This window comes from Orycteropus afer, unplaced genomic scaffold, assembly GCF_000298275.1.
Source record: "Orycteropus afer afer isolate SDZICR_OR568_19922 unplaced genomic scaffold, OryAfe1.0 scaffold00124, whole genome shotgun sequence".
Classification (NCBI taxonomy): domain Eukaryota; kingdom Metazoa; phylum Chordata; class Mammalia; order Tubulidentata; family Orycteropodidae; genus Orycteropus; species Orycteropus afer.
In genome coordinates, this window is record NW_006921711.1 from 2,365,648 (window position 1) to 2,380,611 (window position 14,964).

At 35.2% G+C, this 14,964-nt stretch overlaps 1 protein-coding gene across 1 annotated transcript in view; it reads right to left on the reverse strand.

Moving 5' to 3' along the window:
* PREPL (prolyl endopeptidase like) overlaps positions 1–14,964 on the reverse strand; it is a 44,170-nt gene that overhangs the window by 21,206 nt on the left and 8,000 nt on the right. Inside the window, exons 2-7 of the mRNA XM_007944386.2 lie at positions 11,691–11,813; positions 10,404–10,470; positions 9,468–9,674; positions 8,252–8,387; positions 5,297–5,513; positions 4,498–4,683 (exon numbers count right to left, since the gene is read on the reverse strand). Coding sequence (XP_007942577.1) covers positions 4,498–4,683; positions 5,297–5,513; positions 8,252–8,387; positions 9,468–9,674; positions 10,404–10,470; positions 11,691–11,813 — 936 coding nt within the window. The remainder of the gene's footprint in view (positions 1–4,497; positions 4,684–5,296; positions 5,514–8,251; positions 8,388–9,467; positions 9,675–10,403; positions 10,471–11,690; positions 11,814–14,964) is intronic.

Genomic DNA, 14,964 nt, shown 5'->3' on the forward strand with positions numbered 1-14,964 from the left:
CAGAAGGAAGATGGGGCAATCTACTTCTGTAGTGGTACTGCCTTGGAAACCCAAGGAGGGGTCACTATGAGTTGGGTCCGACTTGACGGCACATAACAACAACAACATTTAAATCCTCACTGCTCATCTGTCAGTTTGATATACTGTGGTGGCTTATGTGTCATTGCAAGCTATGACATCAATATTTCAATCATTATAAACAGAAAAAGACAGAAGTTGTCAGGGATTTCATTTTACGTGGATCTGTAACCAATGTACATGGAAGCAGCAATCAAGAAATCAAATGACGTACTGCATTGGGCAAACTGCTGCAAAAAAATCTCTTTAAAATGTTAAAGATGTCACTTTGAAGACTAAGGTACACCTGACCCAAGCCATCGCATTTTCAATTGCCTCATATTGGTGTTAGTTGCTGTCAAGTCAGTTAGACTCACAGCAACCTTATACACAAAAGAACAAAACTGTGCCATTCTCACAGTTGTTACTATGCATGAGCCCATCATTACAGCCATCCATCTCATTGAGGGTCTTCCTCTTTTTCTTTGACCCTCTACTTTACCAAGCATGGTATCCTTCTCCAGGGACTGGTCCCTTCTGATAACATGATCAGAGTATGAGAGACAAACTCTGGCTACTCTCACTTCTAAGGAGTATTCTGGCTGTACTTCTTCCAAGACAGACTTATTCATTCTTCTGGCAGTCCATGGTACGTTCAATATTCTTTGCCAACATCACAACACAAATGCATCAATTACTCTGTGGTCTTCTTTATTCATTGTCCAGCTGTCACATGTGTATGAAGCTACTGAAAACACCATGGCTTGTGTCAGGTGCACCTTAGTCTTCAAAAGGCCATCTTTGTTCTTTAACACTTTAAAAAACATCTTTTGTAGTATATCTGCCAAATGCAATATGTCATTTGATTTCTTGACTGATGCTTCCATGCTCATTGATTGTGCATCCAAGGAATGAAATCTTTGACAACTTCAATCTTTTCTCCATTTATCATGAAGTTGCTTACTGGTCCAGCTGTGAGGATTTTTGTTTTCGTTCTGTTGAGGTGAAGGCTCAGTTGACTGAAGGCTGCAGTCTCTGATCTTCATCAGTAAATACTTTAGTCTTCTTCACTTTAAGGAAGCAAATCTGGTGGCATAGTGGATAAGGCAAATGGCTGGTAATCAGGCCAGAGGTTCATTCACACCCACCAGCCACTCCACAGAAGGAAGATGGGGCAATATACTTCCGTAAAGATTTACTGGCTCAGAAACCCAATGGGGGTCGCTACAAGTCGAATCAACTCAATGGCAGTGAGTTTGCTTTTTGGTTTGCATATTACAGGTTGTTAATGAGTCTTCCTCCAATTCTGATGCCGTGTTCTTTTTCATATAATCCAGCTTCCCTGATCGTGTGCTCAGCATACATACTGAATAAATATGGTGAAAGGATACAACCCTGACACTTTTCCAATTTTAAACCAGGCAGTATCTCCTTGTTCTATTCAAACAACTATCTCTTGGTCTAAGTACAGGTTCCTCATGAGTACAAGTAAGTGTTCTAGAATTACAATTCTTTGTGATGTTACTAGTAATTTGTTATGATCCACACAGTCAAATGCCTTTGTATAGTCAATAAAACACAGGAAACATCATCTGCTTTTAGTCAAGACCCATCTGACATCAGCAAAGACATCCCTCATTCTACATCATCTTCTGAATCTGGCTTAAATTTCTGGAAGTTCCCTGTTGATGTACTGCTGCAAGCATTTTTGAATTATTTTCAGCAAAATTATACTTGTGTGTGATATTAATGATATTGTTTGATAATTTCTGTATTCTGTTAGATCACCTTTTTTTGGAATGGGAATAATATGGATCTTTTCCAGTCTGTTAGCCAGGTAGCTGACTTCCAAATTTCTTGGTATAAGCGAGTGAGCATTTTCAGTGTTACATCCATTTGTTGAAACATCTCAATAGGTATTATGTTTATTTCTGGAAGCCTTGTTGTTTGCCACTTCTTTCAGTGCAGCTTGGATTTCTTCCTTCAATACCATTGGTTCTTGAGAATATGCCACCTCCTGAAATAGGTGAACATTGACCAATTCTTTTTTTCACAGTGACTCTGTGTATTCCTTCCATCTTCTTTTGATGCTTCCTGCATAATTCGATGTTTTGCCCCTAGAATCTTTCAATATTGCAACTTGAGGCTTGAATTTTTTTCTTCAGTTTTTTCATCTTAGGAAATGAGAAACTTGTTCCTCCCCTTTGATTTTCTAACTCCACATCTTTGCACATTTCATTATGGCCTTTGAAATCTGTTCAGCTTTTTTACTTCATTTCTTCCACTTGCTGTAGCTACTAGCTACTCTCCATTCAAGAGCAAGTTTCAGAGTCTTTTCTAACATTCATCTTGGTCTTTTCTTTCTTTCTTGTCTTTTTAATGACCTTTTATTTTTGGCATGTAAGATGTTATCTCACAACTTTTTGGTTTCGGTCATTGTTGTTCAATGCGTCAAATCTCTTCTTCAGATGGTCTTTAAATTCAGGTAGGATAAATTCCAGGTCGTAATTTGGCTCTCATGAACCTGTTTCTTTTCAGCTTCAAGTTCAACTGCCATAGGAGCAATTGATGGTCTATTCCACAGTTAGCCCTTAGCTTTGTTCTGACTGATAATATTGAGCTTCTCCATAAGCATCTTCCACAGATACAGTCAATTTGATTCTCGTGTACTCCCATTTGGCCAGGCCCATATATACAGTCCTTGTTTATGTTGTTAAAAAAAGGTATCTGCAATAAATAAGTTTTGTTGGTCTTGCAAAACTCTATCATGTGATCTCTGGTGTCACTGTCAAGGCTTCTTCTTAGCTTTCAACTTTTGCATTCCAATCATCACTAATCATCAACGCACCACTCATCAATCACCTCATATGCATGCGAAAGCTGGACAACAAATAAGGAAGACTGAAGAATTGATTTCTTTGAAATATGGTGTTGCTGAAGAATTTGGACTGCCAAACAATGAAAAAACCTGTCTTGGAAGAAGTACGCCCAAAATACTCCTTAGAAGTGATGATGTTGAGACTTTGTCTCATGAACTTCGGACACATTAACAGGAGGTACCAGTTCTCAGAGAAATATACCATGCCTGTGAAGTAGAGGGTCAGTGGAAAAAAAATAAAGAAGATTCTCAACAAGATAGACTGACAACTGGCTGCAAAAATAGGTTTAAACACAGCAACTATTGTGAAGATGGTATAGGACCAGGCAGTGTCTCATTCTGTTGTACACAGGTTTGCTGTGTACCATGTGAACCAACTTGATGGAACCTAACATCAATATTTTAAACCCATCTTATATTTAATCTTTGTGCACTAGTTTAATCTCTTATGCTAAAGAATATCCTCCCTAAGGCTAGATATTTCATCTGGCTATCTCACTCTCCCATTTCTCCCTCTATAATGTTCAACACAGTACATATAGAAGAAGTTCAATTAACACTCACTAAGTTCACTGGAATGCATTTTAGCAGGAATTTTGACAATACTGGAGCGAGGGAGGACTAAGTGGTCTCTGTTGCTTCCTGGTCAATTCATTGAATAATTCTCCATATCAAGCAAAATGGAAGCATTTCCTCTTCCTTTTAGTGTCTGTTACTTTAACTCGCATCTTAATAATGCTGCTTTCAAACTGTGCAATAAGGCTTCCATTTACTATCAGTAAGTTCAATTGTAATGGCAGAGTATCTTTCTTGGCCACAGTGAGTCAGCCTGCCAATTGGTGGTGCTACCATCACTCCTCTGTAGTGCTGTGGAGACCACTCCCACCTCATTGGTGAACAAAAGCAAAATTCACCCCTTTCTCTATTCCCCTTGGAATAGAAAGCTGGCAAAGAGAAGGTAACACAGACATAAACATGCACTGGCAGAAACAGTGAGTACAACTAGTGTCCATACTGGGGATGTGGAAAATGGGAGCAGCAAGTAGTGGTTAAGACACTAGCTGCCAAGTAACCTTGAGTTACTGCTGCAACTAAAGTTATAGTGGTATTAGGTATACAGAGTTACATATGTAGAAAGAGAAATATAATGGCACTTGACTCTACCTCTGAAGTCCACGCTATAAGACAGCACTTCTAAAATAAACTTCCTTAATGTGATATGGAAGGAGCTCTGGTGGCACAGTGCCAAGGACATTTGACTGTTAATCAGAAGGTTATTGGTTCAAACCCAACAGCTGCTCTGTGGAAGGAAGATGGGGCAATCTACTTCCATAAGATTTACTATCTTGGAAACCCGGTGGGGGTTGTTGTTAGTCAGAATTGATTGATGGTAGTGAGTTAGCTTTTTGGAATGTGATATGGACCCAGTATGCTCAATTCCATTTCAATTAAATTCCTTTTAAGAAAAAGTACACCACTATTATTAAAAATTTAATGTTATGTTAGGATAAACTGTGTATGTATTTTGATTAATAGTATTGCCTTTGGAAAATTAAACATACCTTTAGAGAACGTACTGAATCATCAGCCAAACCAATCACATTAACATAAAGTAGATTGCTGTGCTTCAGGAATAGAACACAATGATCCTTAAACATGTCCAAGTCTACAACTTTGGTATTTCTCTTCATTGTGAAAAATAAATCCCAATTCATAATGGCAGGACTATCAGCAGCTGTTCTCATTAGCTGTTGAAAAAAAGTTAGAAGAGGAAATAAAACACAAAGGTTGGTATCCAGAGGTTGAACTACTCAAAACTAGACCACAAATGTTCCACTTCACTGTTTTATGAAGGGCTAAAGGAACTACGTCTTCATTAGGGATAAGTGTAACCAGTTCCACATGAATAAGCCTAAGCTAACCTGCTGGATGGTAAAAAAAAGTGTAGTCCTGTGCCTAGCTGACAATCAACCAATGAACATGACTGCCAGCTGACTGCAGATGTTTTAGTGAGTCTAGCTAAGAAGAGAAGAACTGCTCAGCTGACATCAGTCCAAACTGCCAACACATAAAATTGTAAGTTTATTAAGTTTTTTTTTTTAAGCCACTAAGTTCAGCTTCAATAACTGATATAATCATGATAGAGTATGTTTCAATTACTAACCTTTTGAGATACAATTAAAATATGTAGAGTTATTACCTCTAAAAGAAGAGAAATACAACTGGCCATATATAGGAAGATAGCATCAATTTCTACACTTCACCAAAAGCCTACAAAACAACTCTTAGAGCAAGAAATGCTGTTGATGGAAATGTGGTATCTCAATAGACCGCATAAGAACAAGGAGAATCCAGGATTACCTTGAATTCTGTAGGTTCACCAACATTAGTGAGAATGTATAGTTCATCATCTCTGTGTTCAACATAGTAAAGGACCCCAGGAATTCGTTTCTGGATAAGTACTGGTGGGTCCCAAGGGCTCAGGCCATCTATCAACCACACTTCAGAAGTGGTCTTGTTCATAATGTTTATGGTGAGGAAACGACTGTCTTTGGTGAGGTAAAGGAAAACAAAATAGCTATATAAAAAGAGAGAGAATGAAACAGTAAATTTCAAATGCATGCTACCCTGCTAATAACAGCATCTCAGAGTACAAATGTAATGTAGATAGAAAATAAACAATCTCTTAGTGAATTAAATTCACTTGTAAATTAAAAGGCTGGGCATTATTTTGCTTTTTCCCTCAAAAACATTCAAAATAATTTTTTTTCTAACATTTTATCATGAACATTTTCAAACATACAGAAAACTTCAAAAAACAGTAAGTGAACACCCATATATCCAACACCAAGATTCTACTGTTGGTAAAATTTTGTTGTATTTCTTTTATCTATGTACGCATCAACCCATCCTCTATTTTCAAATAGGGGTTGTTTCTTTCTTTAAAGTTTTTTTCAGCTCTGAAATTTTTTATGAGATGAGGGGTTATTATTTTTTGTTTTGTGTTTCAACTTCACTGTCATAGATTTGGGTTAAATCCCATTTTCCTTCTTACAAAATTTATTCATACATTGTCCAAACTACCCTGTTAAATAGGAGGCCTGGTGGTGCAGTGGTTAAGGGCCTTAGGTTGGCAGTTCAAACTCATCAGCTGCTTGGCTGGAGAAAGATGTGGCAGTCTGCTTCTGTAAAGACTAGAGCCTTAGAAACCCTATGGTGCAGTTCTACTCTGTCCTATAGGGTCACAATGAGTTGGAATAGACTCAGTGACAACAGGGTTTGGATACTGTTAAACGACTTCTGAGGTGATAAGACCCTAGTGTTAAGCAAAATTTGTTTTTCATAAATCATTTGGAAAAATATATCTGAGCAAGAGTCAAGGAGTTTTAACATATAAATTCACCACAATTTTCTCTCAAGCATAGTCAAGCGGTACTGGAGATTATAAGGAATTAGATATAAGAATTACTGAAGTATTGGAAAAAAATTTTTTAAAGATTAATGGATACCTTGGCTCAAAGCAGAGCAATCTAAAAATCAGATAATCTATATGAAATGATTATAATACTGTGCTCTGACACAATGATATTGTAGTTACAACTTAAAAAAGATTTATTACTGTTGTATAGCCACTCCATTAAATTTTTTTTTTTTTTTAATTTATTTTATTTTTGGTGAAGACATAGATAGTAAAACCCACCCCCATTCCAAAGTTTGTAGACATAAGGATCAGAGACATTGGTCACATTCTTCACATTGTGTCAGCTTTGTTGTTATTTCTGTTTCAGTTGTTTCATTTCATTTACTTAAACTCCCTGCCCCCAACCTTCTCATTTATGCTTTTAAAATAGCTGTTGATCCTTTCATCTTATATAGATCTTTAAAGAATCATAACACTTAAGGGTAACAATCTTTACTCTTTGGGCTGAACTGTTACTTAGTTTAAAGATGACTTCAGTTCCAGTTCAAGGCTGGAAGAGCAACTCAGGATCACAGTCTTGGGGACTACTCAATAGTTCCAGTAAGTCTAGATTCTTAAAGAATCTGAAGTGCTGTTCCACAGTTTTCTCCCTTTTTATCAGGATTTCTCTATTATGTTACTGATCAGAACTTTTGCACAGATAACCAGCCACCATCCAGCTCTTCTGGTCTCAACGTAGAGGAGGCAAACTGTTAAATGGTTAACTAACAACTCAACATTTGCAAACTAGTAATTGCTATTTGTGCTCCCAATTTTGAACACAAACAATAATAACAGGATGGTTCTGGTCATTTTAACATTATACTTAAGCTCTGCCAAAATCAACATTTTAAGTCAACCAAACACCAGCACTTTAAATAACTGACATTTTGGGAAAAATTATTTATCATATGAAAAAAGCAGGTAACACAGGAGGTGAGTATTTTTTAAAAAGAGAATAAGTGACACTGATTTTAATGTATGACATGAAAATTGTCATTTACTCTTTCTACAGAACTTTTGGCTTGAGAGAGATTTAGATAGTTGCCCAATCTAAGGTTAGTTACGTCACAGAAATAAAATCCCGCATAGCAGAAGAGAGACGGATGAAGAACGATTCTATTTAAGAGAAAAATCTTTCTTACTCAAATGCTATCTAAAACGCTGTGTGTGTAAACTGTCAGACAAAGGCGTTTTAATCTTGCAGGACACATTCATGTGGTGGAAAGAAAATAAGCACCAGATAACTTAGCTTCTATTCTTAGTTCTGCAACTAAATGGCTACATAACCTCAGGTAAGTTATTTAACTCAGAGCCTCAGCTTCTTTATTTATAAATTAGGTCAGCGCTGTCCAAAAGAACTATCATGTGAGTCACGTGTAATTTTTAATTTCCTAGTAGTCACATTATAAAAACTAAAAATAAATATATTTTATTTAATCTAATATACCTATGATAATTTAAATGTATTCCATATAAAAATTATTAATAAAGAGATATTTTATATTCCTTTTTTGGAAGTAAGTCTTCAAATATGGTGTGTATTTGATTAATATTTAAAGCACTCCTCCAATCAGCCTGGCATAATTCAAATGCTCACAAGCATCACATGGTGTAGCACAGCAGAAGATAATTCAAATTTTCACAGAAATAAATTTCTCAGACCAAAAGTTTAGGACTAAGATAGGGTATTCAGCTGTTATAAAGGTTATATTTTCAAAAGGTAGCTTTATACTTACAGAAAGGAATAATTTAAGATCAAAGCAGAGCATAAAAAGCATATGTAAAGTTCAAAAGTTATTAGATATATAATGCATACTCTGGAGAAAAAGATTTAAGCACATTAATCCCAGTACCTTGGGTCTTTTTCTGTGTAAAAACGTTCATTACGTTTGTTATCACCAAAAGTGGCTCGATATACATCATGACAACGAAGGTTCCTCTGGAAGGTATAGAATAAAACATCTTCCTCTTCTTCATCCTTCACCCATTCTAAAAGGCAGTAATTGAAGAATTATACACAGCCACTTTCTTACAGTTTTTTTTTTTTTTTTAAAAAGGCACAGCATATCCTAAATTTGAATGCCACAGAGAAGTGCAAATTTAACCCTGGAAATTTAATACAAGGTAGGTTCAACTGTATCCAATCTGTATTATACATAAGCCAGAGAGTTTTCCAGAGAGTAAAATATTACTTCATCAATTCCAAGTAGTTATCAGTCTCAATGTAATTAAATTTCAAAAAAGGAACTATACAATCAATATTTAGGAAAGACTTTAGTAAAGTCACATTTGCTTTCAGAATATGAATTATGCTTAAATCTACAACCTTTAAGTCTGAAGGAAATAATGAATTATTTTCTCTCATGCCTAAATCTTTTTTGTCTATATTCAAGCCATAAGCCATATGAAACTACCAAATACACTTTAATACTGGTACTTTCTTGATCTCACCAGAAACTGTAGATGGAAGTTTTCACAGTTACAACATGACTGCCACCTGGCTGACAGTGACTGTAAGACATCATTATATAATCATCCTGATTTTAGAGGTTAACGCACAAAATGTATTAGAATCAATTAGACAGTGTGTAATGTCGATTTATTACAAAAGAATTTAGCTAAACAATGGGGAAAATGATATAATTTATATGCAAAAATATATTCTAAGTAATAATATTAGCAATAGCAAAATACTGTACAATTCGGACCCTGATCTTAATTCTTTTAAAAATATGAACATTATTTTTAAATTAGCCCAGTTACACACATAATTAAAGAAGTGACAGTCTCCTGAGTAAGAGGCACATAGGAAGATGTGGACTGCACAGGTATAAATGGATCAGGTACATATCTTACCTTGAATTCACTCACTTAGGAACTAAAAATGTTCCCAAAGTGGGGGCAATTCTCTTACAACTAGCATTTTCTACATAGAAGACTATTTTGGTTGTTGTTGTTGTTGTTGTTATGTGCCATTGAGTCAGCCCTGACTCATAGCGACCCCTCCTTGGGTTTCCGAGGTAGTATCACTACGGAAGCAGGATTGCCCAACCTTGGTTAGTGGCTTACCAAAACTTGACACATTTGGGAAAGAAGCCTCCATTACAGGCTGATCACTGAGCTTCACAACGATACAGGTAGATGCTTCAGAATCTTCAGTTCTTATCTTGGCAGCCACGTATTTTTCATCTGGAGCAACTCTGATACAATCAATGAAGGGCTGGTCTAATTTAAGTTCTTCCAAATTGAATAACACTTCGTAATTTTCACTGTCTGCTACATAAAGAAAAGTATACAAGAGATAACTCCATAAGGTGTACCTTAAATATTTAGCAACTGTGTTTCATTGTTTTAAATTACCATTCCTTATCAGCATATAAAGTAGCATTATGTTTTTAATATTCTCCTATGCTGATATTCAGTGTTATGCTAGGAATCAACTTAAACAAACAAAGAAACCCAAACCCACTGCTGTTGAGTCGATTCTGACTCAGTGATTCCCACTGGGGTTTCTCATGGGGTAGATCTTTACCGAAGGAGATTGTCCGGTCTTGCTTCTGCGGAGTAGCTAGTGGGTTTGAACCACCAAACTTCTGGTTAGCAGTTGCCTTAGGCACTGTGCCACCAGAGCTCCTTTCGAATCAACTTACGTGGTACTACTTAATACTATTACAGCCTAGTATTTTCAGACCACTTAGAACCTAAAAAAAAACAATACAAATGGCCTTGAATGGTATATATAAACTGCCTCGCATGGTACCCGAGACACAGAAGATACTCAAAAAACGCTGATTTCCACCTCTATTCTCTCTACTGAAGCTTTTGAGTATAGCTGCTAACTATACCTTAACTAAACTTAGTTATAAAAACTAGCCCTTAAAAATAAAAAGAAAACTAAGAAATAATCTTAGAAAAAAAAATATTTTCTATACCTTTGAAGAATACCACATTTCCTATGAAAAATGCAAATCTGAAAAATTTAATACAGGTAAAATTATGGTATACCTTCTTCATCTTTTGAACGAACCAAGCAGCAACCTTCTTGATAGTAAACGAAACCACCATGTTTAACCTAATAATGAAAACAAATGATTTATTTAATAATTGATTTAACAGAATTTAATTTAAACGTAATTTTTTAAGGGTCTGACTATTCAATATGAAGGAGAAATGAAACCTCTTACAATAAGCAGATCTGTTGAAGTGTATGAATGAACATATAAATGCAAAATGAACCACTTTAACATAGTGGTTAAGGCATAGTTTTTGTATGTTCACATCACTAGAGGAGTTTCTAATACATAAATGCAAGAGGCAATGAAGAAAAGGTGTAACAAATTCATGACTTGATGGTATAAATAGCTATGTACTGGGAGCATCTGATATCCCTATAGTAAATCACAATTCAGGAACTACTGATTTGATTCAATTAACAGAATTCAAGTAGAATTTTATAAGTAATCCAAAATGATACAGATGAGGGCACTGACGTAGATTAGCCTGAAAAACCAGTTAATAACGTTCTGTGATTCTTTCCTCTACGATATTGTACTCTAATTATGTGCTGTTTTGATTTGATTTTATACAAAGTGTCTTATCCTTTGTGGGTACAGATATAAGCAATCTGAGATTAAGAGAAGGAATATTACCAGTCTAAGAACAGTGCTCTTGCTTAACACTCACATTATGAAATTCAATTTATTGACAGGATTTTAAATGGCAATACAGCACATTTGTTAAAGGCTAGTTAGTGGCACAATTTAAATTTGGATTTCCTGGTTCTTAACTCACTGGTATTTCCATTCTACTATGAATGTGACTTTCTTTTATAATCTGCAGTTTTGTTTTCTAATCTTACTGAAAAATTTTCAACATGCATGCTTAATCTGTGTTTGAAAGGAATATTTATGAGTGTGGCATCCATAAAATAGTTAAACAAAGAGTTAGCTTTCATAGTATTATACTATTAAAACGAATTTCCTGTTATGAAAATATGTAGAGAAAGCAACTGAACTGGTTTCATTTGAACTTCCTGGAATTATTTAAATTTTTTAAAAATCAGTATTGGTTGCTTCCAAAACCAAACATTAGCATATTATACTTGGGCATTCATCTTTACTTGACCTGTACAATTTATTTGAAGGACCATACTCTACTTATTCTTTGCTGTACGTTTTTAGCATATTTTTAAGGCCAAAAGCAGTATAAGTTTGAGTGGGATTATGTCTGCAAATCACATTTACATCTTGACCGGTAATATCAGATTTTTAAGAGAGACATAAGCTATCCTACCTCTGCATTGATGATTTCATATTCCTCTTGTGGCTGTGTTTCTAATCTTGTCCTCACTTTTTCAAATGCATCCATGTTTTCTGAAGGGGATTTTTCGTTTTCTTGTTTAACAGGCAGAAGATCCTGGAAAAGGTTTTAGTGGTATGATCAAAATACCTCCAACTAGGGGAAAAATATCTTTGCTTATGATAAGTCTAGTTATCTTTTCAGGTAAGAACTACAATGTTTGGTCTATACTAAAGGCTACTATAAAATAAATGCCTCACTGATCTTGAATATTCTTTCCTTAGCTCATCAATAAAACAATTTCTTTTTTTCAATTTAAAAATGCAAACAAAGAAAACAAGGTGGTTACTTGAAGGCTGTAGTTATTTTAAATGGATCACATTCTTAAGATGCACAAGTATTAAGCAGCTCTGGGGAATGTTCAGAAATGCTGTAGGAAAGGTTTAGACAAATCTAACCAGAAAAAGAAATCTTATGAACTTTAAATATTATACAGTCGGCGTGCGAGGAGAGGTAAAGGAAAAAAAAGAAGGTCTATTGCATTTTTATAAGTTCTGAAATACCTCCTAAAAGGAGAGAAATACCAAAGTAGGAGGAAGAAATTACTGTTATTAATAAATATTCACTATTACTTTATTCACAGAAAGAACTATAAGAAATTTGTCCTACTTTATATCCTCATTAATCATAATTTTCTTCTCTTGGGATAAGTAACTCCCTAAAAGAACACTTTATCAGATCAAAAGGTAAATTAATGCCTTATAAAAACAGAGCTTTCCACTCAGCTGCTTTAAGGAAAAAATAACATATTTACCTTATGAAAGTAAGAAAAGAAAAAATAAGGAAAAAAATAATGAACATGATTGAAATATAAATGAAAGCTAAATAAACATTCACTGTGTCTTATTGGGAATATTTAATAAGTTAAAAGCTTTAGATGATCTTCAGTAAGCACATAAATACTGTAAGAATCTTTAAAATTTAGATAAGGCAAAAGCTCAGTTGTGAAACTGGAAACAAAGTATTCAATAATTCAACACTTCACTAGTTTGCCTTGTACAAGCAAAGAATTCTAGTTAGGATTTTCAATGTCAGTCTGCCAAAGATGACAACTGTACAGTGATTTGTGCCAGAGGGGCACTAAGCCTTTGGTAAGCACCTCCAACAGCTGGTGAATATTTATTGCAGGGCAAGTGTGACATGATATTCTACCAACACAGTACAGGTAAGCTGTAAGTATAGTTTATATCAAAGAGTTTATGATCTACAAATGAACACAAGAATGAAACAGAAAAATCACCAACATAAATTAAGTGTAAAAATAATCACTTTCACAAAGTGGTTTCCTTTAAGACTGGGATGCTTTATGATTTGGCTCAAATTCAGATTAAGTGCAATGGTTGTTATGGTAGTCTCAATCATTCAGTCTCTATTGTTTTTTTTGAGCAATTACTTGAAACTGAGGATCCAACTCCAAATATTGGAGGCTCATGTTTATTTTTCATTAATTTTTAGTATTTCTACAAAACATAGGGTTGATCTTAAAGTAGTGAGGTAAAAACAGTTATGCCCTAATATTACCAAAAGAAATATTAAATTACAAATCAGAGGATCACTAGAAATCTATCATGAAACTGTTACACAGCAATTAAAAATGAACAAATTCCTCTGCAGTTGATTCCAATTCATGATGACTCCATGCACATCAGAGTAGAATTGTGCTCCACAAAGTTTTCAATGGCTGACTTTTTTGGAAGGCATTTTTCTTCCAACATGCCTCTGGGTGCACTTGAACTAGCAACCTTTCAGTTACAGTGAGATAACCATTTGTACCATCAAATAGCATCAATAGGGGCTGCCTTTACATTTCCAGACACAAGCTTGTCTATTCTGTAAGTTGTGTAAAACTCTCAAGCAAAGTCAAGGTAGCCATGAAAGTACCCCTCTCTGCCATCCTGTAGCTTATAGCACATTGTAGATTATAGATCTAGGCTCTGCAACTTTTATATTTCCATTCTTATTGAGAGCCACAGTAAAAGCAGAGCTAAAGTCAACAGAGCTGGCCCCAGAGCCCGCCCTCTTAGCCTCTCAGTTCAATTTACTTTATGTGTGTGTGTGTGTGTATTCTTGATTAACTTTTTTTTAAAACATAAATCAAAATTAATTGACCTTATTTGAATTAAAATGACCTTGAATAGGATTTTTTTTTACTACCCTAATGAAATAGAAGTAGAATTTAAGAGCTTTATAAATAATTCCTCAAAAGCAATTACTCCCAGGGAAACTGATATTTCATGTAATATATGTAGAGTACTCCAAGTTGTTTTTGTTCAGTCCCAACAACACCCATTGAGTATTTTAATCTTTCATTTCAATCCCTGCTATTATTATCACTAGGTTACAAAGCTAAATCTACCCATTTTTAGCCAAGTATCTTAATACTGAATAGTCTATTTGTTTCAAGGGCATTTGCTATCTAATGGAGCCAAGATAAAGAAGGCTTTAACTTTAAATTTTAAGAAGGTTATATGCATGGTATCAGGAGCTCTGGTAGCATAGTGTCTAAGGCACTTGACTGCTCACCAGAAGGCTGGCGGTTCAAACCCACCAGCCACTCCTCGGAAGGAAGGTTGGGCAATCCTACTTCCGTAGTGATACTGCTGCAGAAACCCAAGGAGGGGTCGCTATGAGTCGGGCCAACTCGATGGCAAACAACAACAACAACAACAACATGCATGGTATCACTCCCATTAGCAGGAAAACTGAGCACAACTTGCCTCCTTCCAGATAACCCATGAAATATTTTTAAGAACAAAAGCTATCATAAAATGGGGGAACAGAATATATAAATTTTATTATAGTAAAAATGCTGAACTTTAAAAACAGAAAAATGGTAAAGCAGAAAGGCACTGGACAACATGTATGTCAAGATGGTGCCATTAGTAAATAGCAAATTCCAAGTGTAGGGTAGGGAGATTATGACATAGGCTTGGGACATCTCATGCCAGAAGGCAAGAAAGTGATCAAAGATTAAGAGCTGTGTCAAAAGGAGGTAAGTCAATTCAAGAGGTTCTTACTGGCCACATTTGGGTCAACTTGAGCATCAAAAAGAATAATGACTATAACTGATTATAAATATAATTAAAAAAATTAAAATCCACAAGTAATCATTAAAAAAAAAATCAATACAAACCCAATAGAAATGAAAATGAAAAGGATCTAAAAGAAAAAGGGGAGGAGGGAGAAGAGAAAATTCTTCTTCACAGAA